The sequence below is a fragment of the Artemia sp. Qi Xiang Cuo genome, chromosome 19, assembly GCF_049724085.1.
Source record: "Artemia sp. Qi Xiang Cuo chromosome 19, ASM4972408v1, whole genome shotgun sequence".
Lineage (NCBI taxonomy): Eukaryota > Metazoa > Arthropoda > Branchiopoda > Anostraca > Artemiidae > Artemia > Artemia sp. Qi Xiang Cuo.
The window spans coordinates 7,932,982-7,950,584 of NC_142812.1; the positions used below are offsets into that span (position 1 = coordinate 7,932,982).

General features: G+C 37.6%; 1 protein-coding gene across 2 annotated transcripts in view; it reads left to right on the forward strand.

Moving 5' to 3' along the window:
• The window catches only part of LOC148940454 (phospholipid-transporting ATPase VA), a 204,545-nt gene that overhangs the window by 16,471 nt on the left and 170,471 nt on the right, over window positions 1-17,603 (forward strand). For both annotated transcript variants that reach the window (XM_089105629.1, XM_089105630.1), the window contains exons 2-3: window positions 10,435-11,321; window positions 15,106-15,310. In XM_089105629.1, the coding sequence (XP_088961755.1) occupies window positions 10,600-11,321; window positions 15,106-15,310 (927 nt within the window). In that variant the 5' untranslated portion in view covers window positions 10,435-10,599. The remainder of the gene's footprint in view (window positions 1-10,434; window positions 11,322-15,105; window positions 15,311-17,603) is intronic.

A 17,603-nucleotide genomic window follows, 5' to 3' on the forward strand; every position in this document is an offset into this window, starting at 1 on the left:
CTTGTTTTAACTGGAATCAAATAGTTTGTGGTTACGAACTGTAAGTAAGAAGCGACGCTGCTTAATTTTTACTTAAACCAAAAAATTAGAATTCTTGTGTCAATAGTTATATTAAAACAATTGGCTTCTTAAATTGATAGTTAGTGTTATTCATCAAAAACTACGAGCCTCAAAAAATTTACATGATTTCTAGAAAGGGGGGAGAAACAACCCCGAAAAGTCAAGATATCTTCACGAAAATCATATTATCACGTTCTGTGTATCCGAGAACCCTGTTGTAGTAGTTCCAAGCTCCCTTCTGCAAAAATGTGAAATTTTGTATTTTTTTTTGCAAGAAGAAAAATCAAGGATTCGTTTTTATTTGTTGTTATTTTTTTGTTTTTCCCAAGGGGTAATTTTATAAAACGAATAGCCCGATATTATTGGAAAAAGACTTATTCCGATTTAAATTAAATGTTCCAGTGCACTTTTAAAGTGACCAAAAAGATTGGAGCGCAATTAGCCCTCCCCCTGACATTCACCGCCCCTTTTTCCCTAAATCGTTCGATCAAAATTGTGAGATATAATGCCCTAACCATGGAGGGAATATGGCCCCCATATTCCCTGGGGATGCATCTTTAAGTTATAAAATTTGCCGATTGTTTACGTATAGTATTGTTTATTGCGAAGTTGGCATACATTTTTCGGGTGAGGGAGGGGTTGTGAATTTTCTGCTCTGGGAATTTTCCACAGGGAAAATTTTACATGAGGAGAGAATGTTCCGCGGGGGGAGAGGGGTGAAATCGTATTAGGAAATTTTATGCTGGGGAAATGTGCCAAAATTCCTATGCGAAATTATTTTTATTGTTTTACTTTCCCTTTGCCGAGTAAATTTTAAGTATGAAGATGTTATGGGTAATTGCCCGGGGTAAATTTTTCACCAGGATTGAATTGTCTAGAGGATCTATATGTGGGAGGGGGGAATTTTTCCGTGGAGGTGGAGCCGGATTTCTTGGCACTATTTAAAAAACCACCAGAAATTAAACTATAAAAAAATTATTTTTTAACTAAAAGTAAGCAGCAAAAATAAAGATTAAAAGGAACATAAATTATTACGTATATTACAAGGGGTTTCTCTCTCGTCAACATCTCGCTCTTTATGCTAAAGTTAATAACGACGCATGAAACACAAGGGTCATTTAATTAGAAATTTTAATTATAAAGTTAATAACCACTCATAAAACACAAAGGTCATTTAATTTGAACAATACAAAGATTTTTTTAAAGTGCTTAAAAACGTTAGGATGAAGAACGAGGTGTTAAGGAGGGGGCGACCCCCTTCTTGTACGTTGAACTTCTGTTCGTTGTAAGTTTTAATATTGCTCCTTAATTTCCCTTGAAAAAACTTCAGTTAAAAACGATAGATAAATGTTCAAATAGGGATAAATCCTTTTAATAGATGCGAGTGTTTCTGCTGATGACTGTCACTGTAAATGTGACAGAAATATCGAGTATTTTTTGTTAATTATTACTGTCTATTAAAACGATTTATCCCTATTTGAAGTTTTATTTATCGTCAAGGAAAGTCAGTGTGGTATTCGCAGTTATCTACTTGGTTTTGTTGTTATTTTTTTTTTTTTATTTAATTCGTATAGTAGCAATTATTTGTCTGTCGTGAGTGTTCAATTTCAAATTCTTCGAATTCTTCAAATTCTTCGAGCAATTCAAATTCTTTTTATAAAAACGGCTCTCGTATTTCCATATTTCTCGGTAATCTTGCGTCAACTATTTCTGGCAATATTGCTTCAAGATAAAACTTTTGTAATTTTGGTAGCATTTTTTCTGCCAGAATTCTTTGTCACGATTGATTTTCTCAATAAACGGACCGCCTTTGCAGAAAAAAATAACAAAATAGCCAGAATCTATGTTACAACACTCTAAGACTTTGGTTTTCAAGACAAATATTTTTTTGGGATAGCCTCCATTCTTCTATATTTAAATTTTTGGCACTGAAAGGAGATTTCACTTCCAAAACCGCCGTATCACCAGACAATAAAGTGGCTATTCCATCAGGACTGGCTGCAAAATATCCATATTTAATATGAACAAAAAGTCCTGAAGGATGCACTTTGCAGTTCATCTTTTTCTCAAAAGCCGGTATAGCTATTTGTTCGTACATTTGCCCATGTTCCATTGCTTTAGTCTGGCGGTTTTTTGGATAAAGCAGTTGGCGCACTAACGGTGCAACAGTCTTTGTCCGTCTTTTACAAATTATTCCAGCTACTGACGCAGTTATCCTATTTTTTCTGTATTCTAGCCATCTGTCGTCAATACAATTTATCTGAAGTCGTATTGCTTCTTTTATTTCATGAATTTTTAAGTCAGTACACTGAACACGGTTCAGAAAATCAATTTTTGCATCTTCAAGAGAATCAAGATCTAAATCTGGAACACCTGCATTCGGGCTGTAGTTTTTGTCGGGTCTCGAAACTTTCTTCGTAAATGGTTTTCCAAATAGACGTCTTTTAGCTTTCCATGTCTGCATGTTTATGGCCCTTCTGGCCCGCTGCTCAGCAAGTCGCTTCAACAAACGACTTGGTGTAGATCCTAAACTTCTGCGAAAAATATTCAAACGGGCAGAATGTCCCTTAGAATATTTTATGCCCGCAGCGGTGACACGCATTGTGTATCGGACTCTTTTTGTCACCATTATGTTTTTTCCCCCGATCAGCTTAGCAACTATGCTCATAAAATACTCTGCAAGGTTGCTAGTACTGTTTCCGATGAGAAACCGAGCTCTTCTAGTTAAAGTTTCAAAGGCTGAATACACATGAATAAGAACAATATTTCTTGGGACATATTCTTTGCTGAATTCAAAAATTTTGCCTGCCATTTTGCAGCATTCTGGGCACTGTCTATGATGACCGCGAAATAAATGCAATGGTATTGCTTTCAGCTCATTTACAAGGTCTTTGACCCCTTTCCCTTCTTTGGTTGTGCGTGCAATTGCGTTTCTTGCAATGTCGAACATTTTCTTTATTTTTAAACCACTAAGAAGCCTCCTGTATTCGGGGTTTTCTTTTTGCTTCATGTAAAGCCTCTTTTTTAGGCACTTACATGCATGGTTGGCACACTCAATTTTTCGATATATCTACCGTACGGTACTTTGGCTGTAAGCTCTGCATGGGTGCTAGAGTCACCATCAGCGATAAATCTAACATATTTTAAAGAGTGCATAGTTGGAGCGATTAGAAATGCCTCGACTAAAATATCAGATCCATACTTGTGCTCGGTCTCTGCCAGTTCATAAAGCACGTATGGTCGGGAAGCAAAGTGTTTTCATTCCTTCGATGCTTCATACAAATGCAACAGTATTTATTTATAATTCCAACATGTAGAAGCTTTTTTGAATAAAAACCAATGACGACTCCACAACCAGACAACGCCGAAAACCTATTGCCATAGCTTCTAGTGCACCAGCCACCATCAAGTATAAAACAACACGGTTCAGTCTCCACTGAACCATGCATTTCAGTTTTTTCGCCTGCTTTATAGCCACTATGTGCTCAATCTTGCCAATGTTCAGTAAATATTGACTAAGTGTTTTTTCCAAGTTCTCACCAATGACCATTTTATATTTTGTAAAAAGTTTTTGCGACATACAGTTTAAACAAACTGTAGAAAAAAGCTCCTGAATTTGGGCATGACTCATACCAGTGCTTATTGCGCCAACTACTGCTTCTTTGCTAATACTTATTATCCCTGCCATGGCCTCTGGCCTTTTGGCTGCTCTTTCTTTAGTAAAATTGTTTTCTTTTACTTTTTTTCAGTCTCCTTTTCTTCTGGTTGTAAATCTGATTCCAACCTATGTGATTGGCGAGACGGTTTCGATGTCTTTTTTGGTGCTGGTGGCATTTCAGTGTGTAAAGTAACCTCTTCACTGCACGATTCACATTTGAAAATGAAACGTGAACGTAATCCAGCCCTGAACTCTCTTTCGAACATCATATTTGCGATAAGTTGTATGTCTTGGCACCTTAAACAAGACATTGGCTAAGAATTTGACATTGGGGGGGGGTAATTCATGGGATGAGATTAAATTTGTCAAAGTAGTAAAAACGGAAATTAGTATAGGCCCCCCCCGAAAAATACCCCTCCCCCGTGAAACACCCACCGAAAATTAATACCCCCATTAATACCCCCATAATTTTGTTCTTTCTGCGATTAGAAAAGGTTCAGACTTGGATTAAAGGGAGCAGGGACTGATAAAAAAATAAGCTTCAAGTTATTAGGCAAGTAAAAGGCACAATGGATAAGGTTATTGGTAATGCCCAGATCAAGAGCAGTTTGGGTAGCAGAAAGTCTTATTCCTAAATTTTAAAGTCGATGGCTTCAGCTCTTGGTTTCAAAATCGGCACTTCACTTTTCATGTGATTTTTGGGTCCTTGCAATCATCCCTGGCTTCAAATGGTAGGAACTGCGGTACATAGTCGATATTGTATTTTATTTACGGGAACCAAGTAGTGTTACATGGATTCCTTGGTTTCGTACGGATAACTATCCCTTTGTCAAGCTGTATCTTGGTCACCCTTAGTTGAAGCAGGCGAATATCTCAAATGGTATCCTCTAAAGCATGTCTCTAAAGCATGTCACATGTTGGGATTCCACCTAAAAATCAAGCAAATTTATTGCAGCAAATCAAGGCATCCGTGAGTCCAAGTCTTGATTTATGTATTTTACTCTGACACACGTCAAACTTAAATCCAAAAATGAATAAATAAATAAAAGTAAATCAAACAGTTCGTGGTAACTGTAAGTAAGGAGTGACCCGGCTCAATGGTGACCGAAACTCTAGAAAACGGGTTTTTGATACCAATAGATACATGAATTGAATCAGATTTCAATGCTAATTTCAAATATATAATTTTCATCAAGTTTAGTGCTACCCATCAAAAGTTACGCGCCTGAGCAAATTTGGCTGATTTTCAAAAAAAAAGGAATACACCCCCTAGAAGCTCTACAGCCCTAATGAAAATCATACCATCAGAGTCGATGTATCAGAGGACCCTATTGTAGAGGTTTCAAGCTCCTATCTACAAAAATGTGGAATTTTGCATTTTTTGCCAGAAGAAAGATCACGGATGCGTGTTTATTTTATTTTATTTATTTTTTTTTTCCCAGGGGTGATCGTATCGACCCAGTGTTCCTAGAATATTGGGAGACGGCTCATTTGAACTGAAAATAAAAGTTCTAGTGCCCTTTTTAAGTGACAAAAAAAATGGAGGGCAACTAGGTCCCCTCTCACGCTTATTTTTTCCCAAAGTCACCCGATTAAAATTTTGAGAGAGCCATTTTGTTCAGCATGGTCGAAAATATGATAAATATGTCTTTTAGGATGACTTAATCCCCCCAAGGCCCCAGGGGGAGGCCTAAAAGTTATGAAATTTACCCAATGTTAACATATAGTATTGGTTATTGGGAAGTATACAGAAGTTTTCAGGAGGGTTTTTTTCTGGTAGTAGGGGGGGGGGGGCGGGGGTTATGTTGGAGGATCTGTCCAGGAAGGAAGTTTTCATGGGGGAAGGGAAATTGCCATGAAGGGGTCGCCGGACTTGCCAACATTATTTATTGGTTATTGGGAATCAGACATTTTCAGGAAGGATTTTTTTCTGGAGGGGGTGGGGGCTAGAGGAGGGGGTTACTCTGGAGAATCTTTCGTGGAGGATGTTTCTTTGGGGTAAGGGACATTTCTATGAAGGGGGCGCCGGATTTCCAAGCATTATTTAAAAAAACGATCAGAAATTAAATAAAAAAAAAAGTTTTTTCAACTGAAAGTAAGAAGCAACATTAGAAATTATAACGTATGTGAGGGGGTTCTCCCCCAATTCAATACCGCGCTCTTTACGCTACAGTTTTTTTAGTGCTTTCAAAAGAGCTATCTATTCTAATTAAACGGCCTTTGTGGTTCAGGGGTTTTTGAATTAATTTTTTTTTCAACTTTTAACTTAAACAGCGTAGTATTGACTAAGGGGAGAACCACCACATATACGTAATAAAAAAAAAACAATAAAAAAACAAGCGATACGGCTATATAGTAATCGAAACTTCTCAAAACGGAATTTTGATGTCAATAGATGTATCAAAAGAATGTGTTTATAATGCTGATTCTAAATATATAAATTTTATTAAGTTTAGTATTATTCATCAAAGGCTACGAGCCTGAGAAAATTTACCCGATTTTTTACAGAGGGGGGAAACATCCCCTACAAGTGAAAGAATTTTAATGAAAATCCCACCGTCAGATTCAGCGTATCAGAAAACCCTATTACATAGGTTTCAAGCTCATATCTGCAAAAATCTGCAACTTTGTATTTTTTGCCAGAAGAAAAATATACGAATGTAGAAGTTAGTTACGTAAGTTAATTTGTAAATTACGTCATAACCAAACTTAGAGACATCCATTTAGCAGAAGAAAAGTAAAAATTTTATGCAAATTCTGTTTACTTATTCATTGACGGTGAGCCAAAATAAAAGCTGCATTAACTAAAAAACGATCAGAAATTAAATAAAAAAACAAGTTTTTTAAACTGAAAGTAAGGAGCGACATTAAAACTTAAAACGAACAGAAATTAGTCCGTATATGAACGGGGCTGTCCCCTCTTCAACGCCTTGCTCTTTACGCTAAATTTTGAATCCGTCTCACAACTTTATTTTTTAAAACAATAAAAAACTTTAGCATAAAGAGTGAGGCGTTGAGGAGGGGACAGCCCCTTTCATATACGAAGTAATTTCTGTTCGTTTTAAGTTTTAATGTCGCTCCTTACTTTCAGTTTAAAAAACTTGTTTTTTTTATTCAATCTCTGGAATAGAACTTGCTCAGTCCTTGATATATTTCGATTGGTTTTGAACAACGGCATACAGCGGATACGGCATGTTTATGCAAGTTTAGTGGTATCATGCACAGGACACGACATCTGTTGATTGCAAGACTGTCCCAAAAGTTAAACAACCCTTGTTCGACTTGAAGGTTCCGTAACTCCAAATCGATTGCAGCTAAAAAAAATAAAAAAGGATAAAAAAAAGCCTTTAGTTGAGCAAAATAAACATAAACTGTATGAACAATTAATTTGGCTTAAAAATATTTACAATCTAATTTAAATTTTATTAAATTTATTAATAACATTTTCCTGAACAAAGCCGAAAGAGTTTTTATACAAAAATGCATTTAAAACATAGAGGGAACATAAGAAAAAAAGTCATCCTAACCAAATGATAGCCATTAGTCTCCCAAATCAGGTGAACCACAATTTAAGTTCTCTAATATATCTGTTTCTTTAAACAAACAAAATTTCTTTAACATTGAAGAGATAGCCAAGCGACTTGGACTGCTTTCGCCCCTTAACCACCAATGGTCATATGCTCTGCGTTTTGTTAGTCATATAAGTATTCTAAAACTTTTATAGATCATTAGCCTTATCAGATCGAGTTATTTATTAATTGACTTTATTTCTCATTGTCAGCCATATTTATTACGGGTTGAAGCGTTTACCCCCCCCCCCCCGTGACAAATACCCCCGGAAAACACCCCCACCCGTGGAAAATACCCTCCCCCGTGGCTGGCTGGTCTCCAATTACTTTCGACTTTAAAAAAAGAACTAGAACTCTCAATTTCTCATGTAATGAGCACCCTGTGAAGTTTCTGCGATTATGAGGTGAAGGGATGAGGAAGGGGCAGTCCTCCTCCTATATGGAATAAATTCTGATCATTTTCGGGTCTAATGCTACTTTTTAATTTCATGATAACAGCGTAGACCAGAAATATTCCCAGAAATCAAGAGGAATTAAACATCATTTTCACATTTCTGATGCGTTTTTTAAAGTTTTTTGTACCCTCCCCCACCTAAACAAAAGTCCTGGATACGGCCCGGGGGATTATACATCAATTTCTACCTCCACTTTCCCTTCGTCTCTATCTTAAAACTAATTCTGTATTTATATGAAGGCTCAATGAGAGTTGAGGTGTTTTGGCATTAAAATTCACCTTTTTAGGTATCTCCCTCCCTCCCTAACCACAAAACAATCAGAGAACATCGGAGGGTGCTCATTACATCAAAAATTGAGAGTTCTAGTCCTTTTTTGGTAAGTCGAAAGTAATTCGATACCAACCAGGGGGGAGGGGGTCCGAGGAGTATTTTCCGCAATGGAGGGGGGGGATTTAAACGCCGACTCCCATTAATTATGCCTGTCAGTCTCACATATAGTTGCTACAACACTGCCAAAGGGTACACACTCAAGGAAGAGGAGGGGGCTTGGCTTCGTACCACTCTCTAAATATCCCAAGACTTATACAGTATTCTTGTCAAATTTTTATTTTTTGTCATGCGATTCGCCCTATTTTGAGTTATTACATAATTTTCCCCTTAGGAAATCAAATATTTTTTAGCTATCTCCGAATAGTATTCCTCGCCCTTTTTATATCGATGAACCACAACAAATCTGGGGGTTGCCCACTTCCCGCCACTTCACTCGCCACCTGGTATCTATCTCAGAGCATCATGTGTGCCGCACAACTTCGCCAAGCTCGACAAAGTCTTTGTAACGCTTGGCACAGTTTCTCCGCACTCAGCCCAGTTCTTCCACGCTAAGCTCTTACACTTTTGCCACGCCTGGCACGTGTCACTTCGTGTGCCTGATTTCTGGAAGTGGCCTCAGTTCTGGTCAGTGAGTTGTGTGAGTTCGTGAGGTCGTGAGTTGTGGTCAGTGGGCTCTTGCCAAAAGTAGGAAAAATATCTTTTGAGCCTCATAAAGTTTTGATTGGATTTGTTTTGAAAAATGGCGGGGGGGGGGGGGCTGGTTTCCCTGCAATCGCTTTTGACCCTTAAAAGGGGTACTAGAGCATTCTATTTCCAATCGAATGAGCTCCTTTCAAGTTTCTACGATAACTACTTCTATACGGAGTGTCTTGGTCTGAAAAAAATAATACATTGTACCCATTTGGCTCTTTACTTAGGCGGTGCTATTGCGCTATGTGTGATAGTAGGTTGAAAACACAAACATAAGCCTTAATCCTTGAAACTGTGCTTTTGTGCTTCTATTCCTGAAAATACACCTTTGTGGATGCACTTTGAAATGGACCTGTAACTCTAATGATCTGATTTTCGATCTGTTTGAGAAAAATATCTACTGTGTTTCTATTTTTATTATTTCTTAATTTTATTTTGTTTCTATTATTGTTATTATTTCATTTCATTTTCGCGTTACTTTGTAGTAAGTTTAAGGTTATTAAATGGAAATTGTTCTTTGTTGTTCAACAATTTGGTTTTGGGTGAGCCGAAACATTTGATTTTTCGTAGCCTATGTATGTGCTTATCAATAATTTATTCAAGACTAATTGCTTCATTAGACGTTAACTAACTTCTTTCATCTACGAATCAATGAGGTCCGTGTAGCGCAGGCACCGATCTCTTAATTATCTGCCCTCAGCTTGATCTGCTTGGTATGCGTGGTTGGGGGCAATTTGGACATTTTTTTTCTTCTCTTAAACCTACCCATGTTAACTAAATTCTTAATTTCTTTAAAGTTTTTGCATAAAAAAGACCAATTGCTTACTTTACCTATTAGTCTCATAGATTTCCGTTCTTGATCATTCCGCCCGTAATTAAAATACACATTTGTTTATACACTTTTGAAATGGACCTATCATAGGCAGTGCAATAGCGCTGCCTAAGTAAAAAGCGATGTTGGCACAATGTATTATTTATTTTTGTTTTTGGTTGTTTGGTCTTAGACCAGGGTACTTCGTATCGAAGGAGTTGTCGTAAGCACTTCAAAAGGGGTTGATTCGATTGGAAATTGGATTCGCTTATGGTCTTTCTAAGAGGGAAAAGTAACTGGTAGGATGCAGGCATCTCTTTCAGACCCACAATTCCCCGAAACAAATTCAATAGAAATTTTGAAATAGTCATGTTGTTTTGCCTAGTTGATTTCCAGATGGAAATTAAATTCTTGAGGACACTACCCCAGAGTATACAGGGCACGGGTTGTAAGTTACTCCCTGGGGGCACATAAGGTTTTTTATAGAAAATGTTGTCGTAGAGACTTCAAAAAAGACTCGTTCGATTGGAAATTGAAAGGGCTAGTGCCCTTTTTAATAGTCAAAAGTGGTTGAAGGGCAACTGACCCCCCTCTCACGCCCACCTTTTCCCCAAACATATCCAATCAAAATTTTGAGATAAACTTGTTGTTCAACGTAGTTGAAAGTTCCGGAAATTAGGTCTTTGAGGATGACAACCCCCCCCCCCCCCACAGCCCTCAGGGCAAGGGTTGTAAGTTATGCCCTGGGGGCATATGTTTCATTCCATTTTTACTTTAAGTGGAAAAGCAATGTGATCTAGTGGTTTATTATGAATTAACTATATAATTTGGCAATTAATTAATTATGCAATTCATTTTTAGGGTTGAAGATGATGCTCAATGAATTATAAGCCTTTTTATTTGTATGGAGGAAGAAGAGCGAATCTACAGATTTCCTTCTATTAAAGATAACAGAGAACGAGTTTTCACGAACAAGATAAAGTAACCATATCATTTTTGTCCAGTAACATTAGTAGCGCTTCGAGAATGAGTGAAACGAGTGAATATCGTCGAGGGCATACCAGGAGTGCTAGCCACGCTCCTGTTGGCCCTGCGCCTACTTTAGTGTCAGCAATGAAACCTGGGCATACTAGGGCACATTCCCAAGGACAAATTACTCACCAACCTGGTCATAGGAGAACTAACTCACGAACTGAGTTCACACTGCCTCCTGGTCATCAAGACCGTTGGTCAGGTAGAGGCCATCACCGAAATGTTTCTCGTACTACATCTCATGAGGGTTATAGACGAGGTCATACAAGACAAGTGTCGAATGCTGAATCTGTGTATACTATTAGAAAAATGAAAGTGCCACTCATGAGTAGGTTAATATTTTGGAGAAGGAACGTGGAACATGATACTCGAACTCGAAGGGTGATTGTTCCAAATCATGATAAACTCCATATATCTTGGGATGAACACCCAAATCGGGGGTACGCCACTAATGAAGTGTCCACCACAAAGTATACGTTACTAACATTCATTCCAAAGAATTTATGGGAGCAGTTCCATAGATTTGCAAATTTGTACTTTTTATTCATTGTTTTTCTGAATTGGGTGCCAGCAATAAATGCGTTTGGAAAAGAGTTAGCCATTATTCCCGTCGTATTTGTGCTCGGTGTGACATTAGTGAAAGATGTATATGAGGATTACAGAAGATGGAAGTCTGATAGGAGAGTGAATGATTCATCGTGCCTCGTATTCGATGGGTAAGTTGGTGAAATACTATTTATAACTGTTTATGTTCGTAATCGTTTGGTTTCGTACGATGGGTACCTGAAGGCAAGCGAGTATTTCTTATTAAACTGTGAGTAGGTTTCAGTAAAATATTAATGGGGTTTATAAGTAGTTTTTAAGTCCACCCTGTTTTGTCTGAAGGGTGGGGGATCGGGTTTATACTGTGAGGGAACGATTGCTCTTGGGAGGTGGCGGGTAATGGGACTTCGAGTTTTGTGTTGTAGGGAGGGGGAAACTCAATTTTTCTGGCCCTCAAAAAAGAGTAAATGCTATCTTTTTTTTCAATTTTGTGTTCGTCATTCGGCAGGCTCAACTGACATATAAATATGTTTATTTTGTATTTTATACCCACTCCGTACAAAAACTCCTCTTGCCCCCCCCCCCTTGTCGTAGTCTTGGACCTTTGTGCCCCTTTGGCTTATTCTTGCTGGTCAAATTTTTTAGTGAAAGTGCTAAATCAGGAAAGATCAAAAAGGATTATAAAACGGGGTAAATTTCCTTCAAGATAAGTGGTGGTTGTGCTCCAAACTTACTAATATCTGGTTTTTACTGTCGAAAAATCCTTTTCAGCAAACACAAAATAGATGGATAAATACAAGAATATTATTTTCTGATTTAGATTGTTTCTATGGTAGCTTCATATTTATCAGAATTGGCTTTCACAAAGTTTATTCGAAAGTAGAAGAAAATTCCAATGGGGTGGGAGAGGAGTGGGGTGTATATCCCATGTTGTGAATCCCGAATTAAATAGGATTTGGACCACACAAATATTACGAACCGACATAATTACAGTTGACTTATACCATATAAATGTCACTAATTTACTGAGAAAATACTTGCCAACGTCCTATTCGTGAGGGTCGTTTTTAGTAAAAATAACGTTCATAATTAATTCTAAAGTATGAATTAATAATTTTGGGGGGACTGACCACTTTTTAAAATTTTGTTCATATCCTATGTGCCACGCATTACACAAGAAGGCCTGATATAATGGAAGTGTGCATGGTGCGGACTGGCTACGCCTGACGGGACAAGTGGCGCGGACTGGCTACGCCTGACGGGACAAGTGGCGCTCCGAGATGTAGACCAGGTGATGGAAAGCAGGTAACTCCTCGGTATTTCAATATATGAGCCTTATCAATTAACAGGGTATACAAGGGGTAGTGGTGACGACCTTCTTATGGCGCCCATGAGAGGGAGACTTTCCAGGAACTGGCCTTTCTGCCAGTTCCTGGATAGTGCCAGTGCCACGAGGAACAGTATTTTGCGAAATACGCTACCGAGATTGGATGGATTGAAGCCATTAATGACTGCCAAAATAATGCACACGGGGGGGGGGTCAATATTCCTGGACGTTGAAGCGACGGTGGCGCAAGAAAAGATCCCTGCGGAGTAATCTGAGATGGAAGAAAGACATTTTCATGCTAGTTCCGGTTCTGAGAAACCAGTGCTGCTAATCACAGTATAAGTATTATGACAGTAGCGAAAAGCCCTATACTCTCAATTAAAGATTTTTGGCACACATTAGTCGACACCTCTCTTCATGACTGCACCTTCGCGTACGCGCAAGGACAAATCATACATACGCTACGATCTGATTGAATGCAAAGTAGCAAATAAAGCGGTCAGCGTGCTATGATGTGTCCCATTTCTGAACAAACTTTTCGCTGCTGTTTTAATATTTATTCTGGTGGCTGACAATCTACTCTCTTTGAAGGACCAGTGTTGCCTGCCCAAGCCTGTCAGAATTTGGTGTGTAGGGATCTTGGGATGGGGGAAAACCGATAGCTGGATACCTTGACATTAACAAAAAAGACTTATCTGTAAAGAAAAAAAAAACAGAGATCGGCAAGCCCTATCTCAAAATAACCCACCCAAGGGGGCTGTGAAGTACGCAAATCCAATTCAAACTAGACAGTATAGCTGGAAGTGTTCCAGGCTGGGGGCATGAATAGTTGGTTATTGGTACCATATTATTATTAGGCTATGGCATTTTTTTGTTTGTGTTTGTGATGGCCCTGGGCCTTTGTGACCCGCCCATCGACTTGATGAGTCAACCCTTAATAATAACAATAACAGTAGAATATGGAAAGATAAAGTAAGTGTAGAAACACAATAAAGACTCCCTGAAAGTGGACTTTTTTATCCTTTCCCAAGGGAAAATCCCCCTCCCTAATCTGAGAGTTGGGCCCTTGTCCACCATATTGAAATAATTTCTTTTTTTAATTTACTTTTGTGGTAATAAAGCATCCAGTAATGTTTAGTTCCTAAAATTCAACGAGAGTTCCTTTTTTTTTGACATGGTAGGCAACTATTACAAAATTTACGGAAATTGTTTGGATACTGAAGCCATTCACTTAGTTTGATTCTCTACTTAAGATATTTATCTTGTGGTTTCCAGAGAGCTGTCGTAAACTTCCAGAATTACGAAAGCCAGAAAAGGATAAACTATTTACGGAGAGATAAATTAGATAGGCTTGGCTATATTTATTGGTTGCTGGTTTAATTTTATGATTCAATTAAGAGAACAAAAATTTTGAGGAAAGAAGTTTATTTTCAGTTAAAGAGAGAAAAAAAGAAGCAAATATTACTGACGCGTTTCTGCTCTATAAGTTCATATGAACCTTAAAATTTATGTATAATTAAGTAGCTAGATGGATCAGTCTGTCGGATTGTCAAAATGACGTATATGTAATATCTCGGGGACGGCTAAGGGTATTATTTTAAACTTTTATGGAATGTTGATGGAGGGGGGATGCTCATTTGTGGGTTGAAGGAGGGGGTAAAGCTGAATCAAAAGACACTATATTCAACCAGGTTATCAAAATACCCTATCTACAGTATCTCCACAACCGAAACTAATAGCTTAAGGGACCTAGGGGAAACTGGACTGGGTGTGTGTGTGTGTGTGTTAAGTATATTTTGAAATTTTAACTTGGGAGACCGAAAAGGGCTTATCAAGGACATTAAATTTTTGAAGAAAAATTTGGTTAGATCGTGCAAGATATTCGAACATTTTTTTTATGTTGATATGCTTTGAAAGTTCAGGTCATGAAGACACCTCAATCAAAATTTCACAGCCAAGGCAACCTGATTCAGCAAACAAGTCCAGATGCATTGATTCTTGACATCCTAATTATATTTTTTAAAGAACAAAATGACTATATTAATTATATTTTTATGATATAAAATATAATATAAAATTTTTAGGATATATTTTTATATTATTAACTATAGGCTAAAATAATTATATTTTTTAAAGAATTCATGACTTTATTTCTTCTTGTTCTAGGTTTTAGTATGACTCTTTACCTTACTCTGAATTTATTTTCTGGAAAATATGTCTTTAAATTAGTTTATGTCTAGGGGAAGAGGAAAATATTTAAGATTTTGTCAAATTCTCTTCCCCCTCCCAGAATTATGAAAAAAATCCATTAGAATCACCCAAATGCGAATGTTTGAGCCTATAAATGCACTATTTTCAAGTTTAAATCCTAAGGGTAAACTATGTCAAGATTCCGAATCTCAAAAATTGCTTGCTATTGCCATAGTTTCCAAAAAAGAGAGGAATCCTTGCTACCAATCTTGGAGGAAGGGGTGGGGGAGAAACTCCGTGTGCTGGTATGGTCATATAGTATAATTTCACAAATTAATCAATTTGAACTTGTAATTTTGACCAAATATTTTTTTAAAATATTTTTAGCTATTATTTAAGTATATATTGAAGCTTAATGAGTCTAAAAAAAAAAATTCCAGTGAGAAGAAGTGCTACAAACATGGTACGTGGAGTCAAATACGAGTTGGAGACATAATCAAGATTCACTGTAATGACCTTATTCCTGCAGATACTATTCTGTTAAATTCTTCCAATGCCAACGGATCTTGCTACATAGAAACCAGAAATCTTGATGGCGAAAATAATTTAAAGCAGCGATCTATTCCTCGAGATCTTCGATCCCAGGTCAGTCATCTTTTAATGACTATTTAACCTTTTTTGCAGAGATTGATAGACGAGGGATCTTTCTGACTAATATTAGGAGAAAAACTTCCCACAAGGCCGTATCCAGGGGGGGGGGCAGGGGGCTAGACCCCCCCCCCACCCAGAAAAAATTGTTTTTCTGACTCGCAAAAAAACGTAACAAAAATGAATATAAACAAATTTTTGATGTTTTTTAAAGTTTGTTTGTACCCTCCTCCCACCCCGAAAAATCCTGGATACGACCCTTAATACCCAACCCATTTTCCCCTGTGTAGATGTTTTTACATATATAAGTTTCTATAGCCAATATTGTATGGGGGGGGGGTCGACAGAAGATTTTGCTTGGGGATTTTGGATAAAACGCTAAAGGGGAGGGGTGTCGAAATTGTTAAAAAGTCGAATTTTAGGCCATTATTTTCGAAATTGCCTCAAAGGTAGGTGAGTCCTTCGGGCCATTCTCAGGGGTAATTTTTCGATACCATCTCATGCTGTGTGCAAATTTCACATGAAACTTGCTGTCATGACAAGTGATGGTTGACATTGTAATCACGTGAAACGCGGATTTTGATTATTGTCTTCTGAAAAACGTGAAAATTGATTTGTATTTCCTTGTCAAATGAAGAGTTCTAATCAACTACGCATTTCAATCATACAAGAGCCTGCAAGAAAACTTAGATTTGATTCAAGCTTTTATAGGCCTAGGTCTTTAATGAAAGGAAAGGTACTATGATTAGGTCACATTATACAGGTTAAAAAGTTGGACTGTCACGACAGTTTCTGACAGTCTGTCAGAAATGGACCTTTTGGCAATCCAGCCAAACGAAAAGCAAGACGTCTTCGAGCCAAATGTGAGAAAATCTATATTTAGTCGAAACTTTCTGTGTTGGGGAAAAGAGTGAAGCTCTGAATAGCGTGGTGTGAGGGAGCTTGCACATTCCTGTTGACCACAGGTTGGCGGTTGCTGCAACGGTGTGTTAGTAATAGCTGTTACCAAGCACGAGTAGGCCTAAAGACTATGATATTATGCAAATTTTAAGAACAGCTCAAAGATGCATCAAAAGAACGCATCAATGGCTAATAGGAAGCAAAAGAAGATGAAAAACAATCAAATACATATTTTCAAGGCCGTATCCAGGGGGGGGGGGGTTACCCGGTTTGAACCCCCGAAATTTTTGACCGACTCGAAAATAAGTCAAAAGTTAGTAAAACCTAGGTAAAAATCAGTAAAATTAGTCGAAAACTGAGTCAAAAATTAGTACCCCCCCCCCAAAAAAAAAGTCAAAAATTAGTAAACCCCCCCCCCCTGAACAAAAATCCTGGATACGACCCTGCATATTTTGTACTATACAACAAGGCTTCCTCAGTGTGAAAAAAAACGAGAGAATTTTGAACTTGGAGAATACCCACCTACCCAGTGCCCTTTCCAGGGGGAGTACCTGGTTTGACCCCCCTTCCCCTGAAATTTTTGTCTGGCCCGTAAAAATTAACAAAATTGCGTATAAACGAATTTTTATTCTGTTTTTAAAGATTTTTTTACCCCCCCCCCCAAAGAAAAACACCCCATCCCGAAAAAGATCCTGGATGCGCCCTTTCACCTACCCATTGTTTAACCTCATGTAATAGGCTATATGTTACAGAGACACCAATTATAATAGCATAAACACTGTTGACAAAAAAATCACTAGATTGGAGTGATTTTACTGTTGATTTAGTGATTTTCTTCAATAATCTAGTGATTTATGTGCAAATTTAGTATTTTGTTTGGCAATATAAAAAATCACTAGAAATAGTGATAAATCACTAGGGGTGGCAACCCTGAGCATTTACAATGACTAAATATTGTTAAAATACATAACTGGGCCAGACAATTCTGTTGTGGTACTTTGTTTGAGTAACGACATCAAATGTTTGAGAATATGGCATTCGTGCTGATTCATCATTGTTTGAAGCAGAATATGAATAATTATTTTAAAAGTATATTGTCTAAAGCTTTGATAATGCCGCCATTTTAATAAATATGTGTGTATAGGTGTGAACAGCTGATCTTTTTAGGTAGGTGGTTGATTATAGGAGTAAGAGAGACGTAGTTACTAAAGAAGTAGGTTTTAGGGGGTACTTATGCATTATACGGTAGCCACGAAAGAAGTCAAGTTTGGTTAGTCTTAATGAAATAAAGTAGGATGAATATATAATAGTTTAGATACAAATTTGGGCCATATATTTGCACATTAGGGTTGGGGGGTGGGTGGGGGGTAAAGCTTAGCATATATTAAAT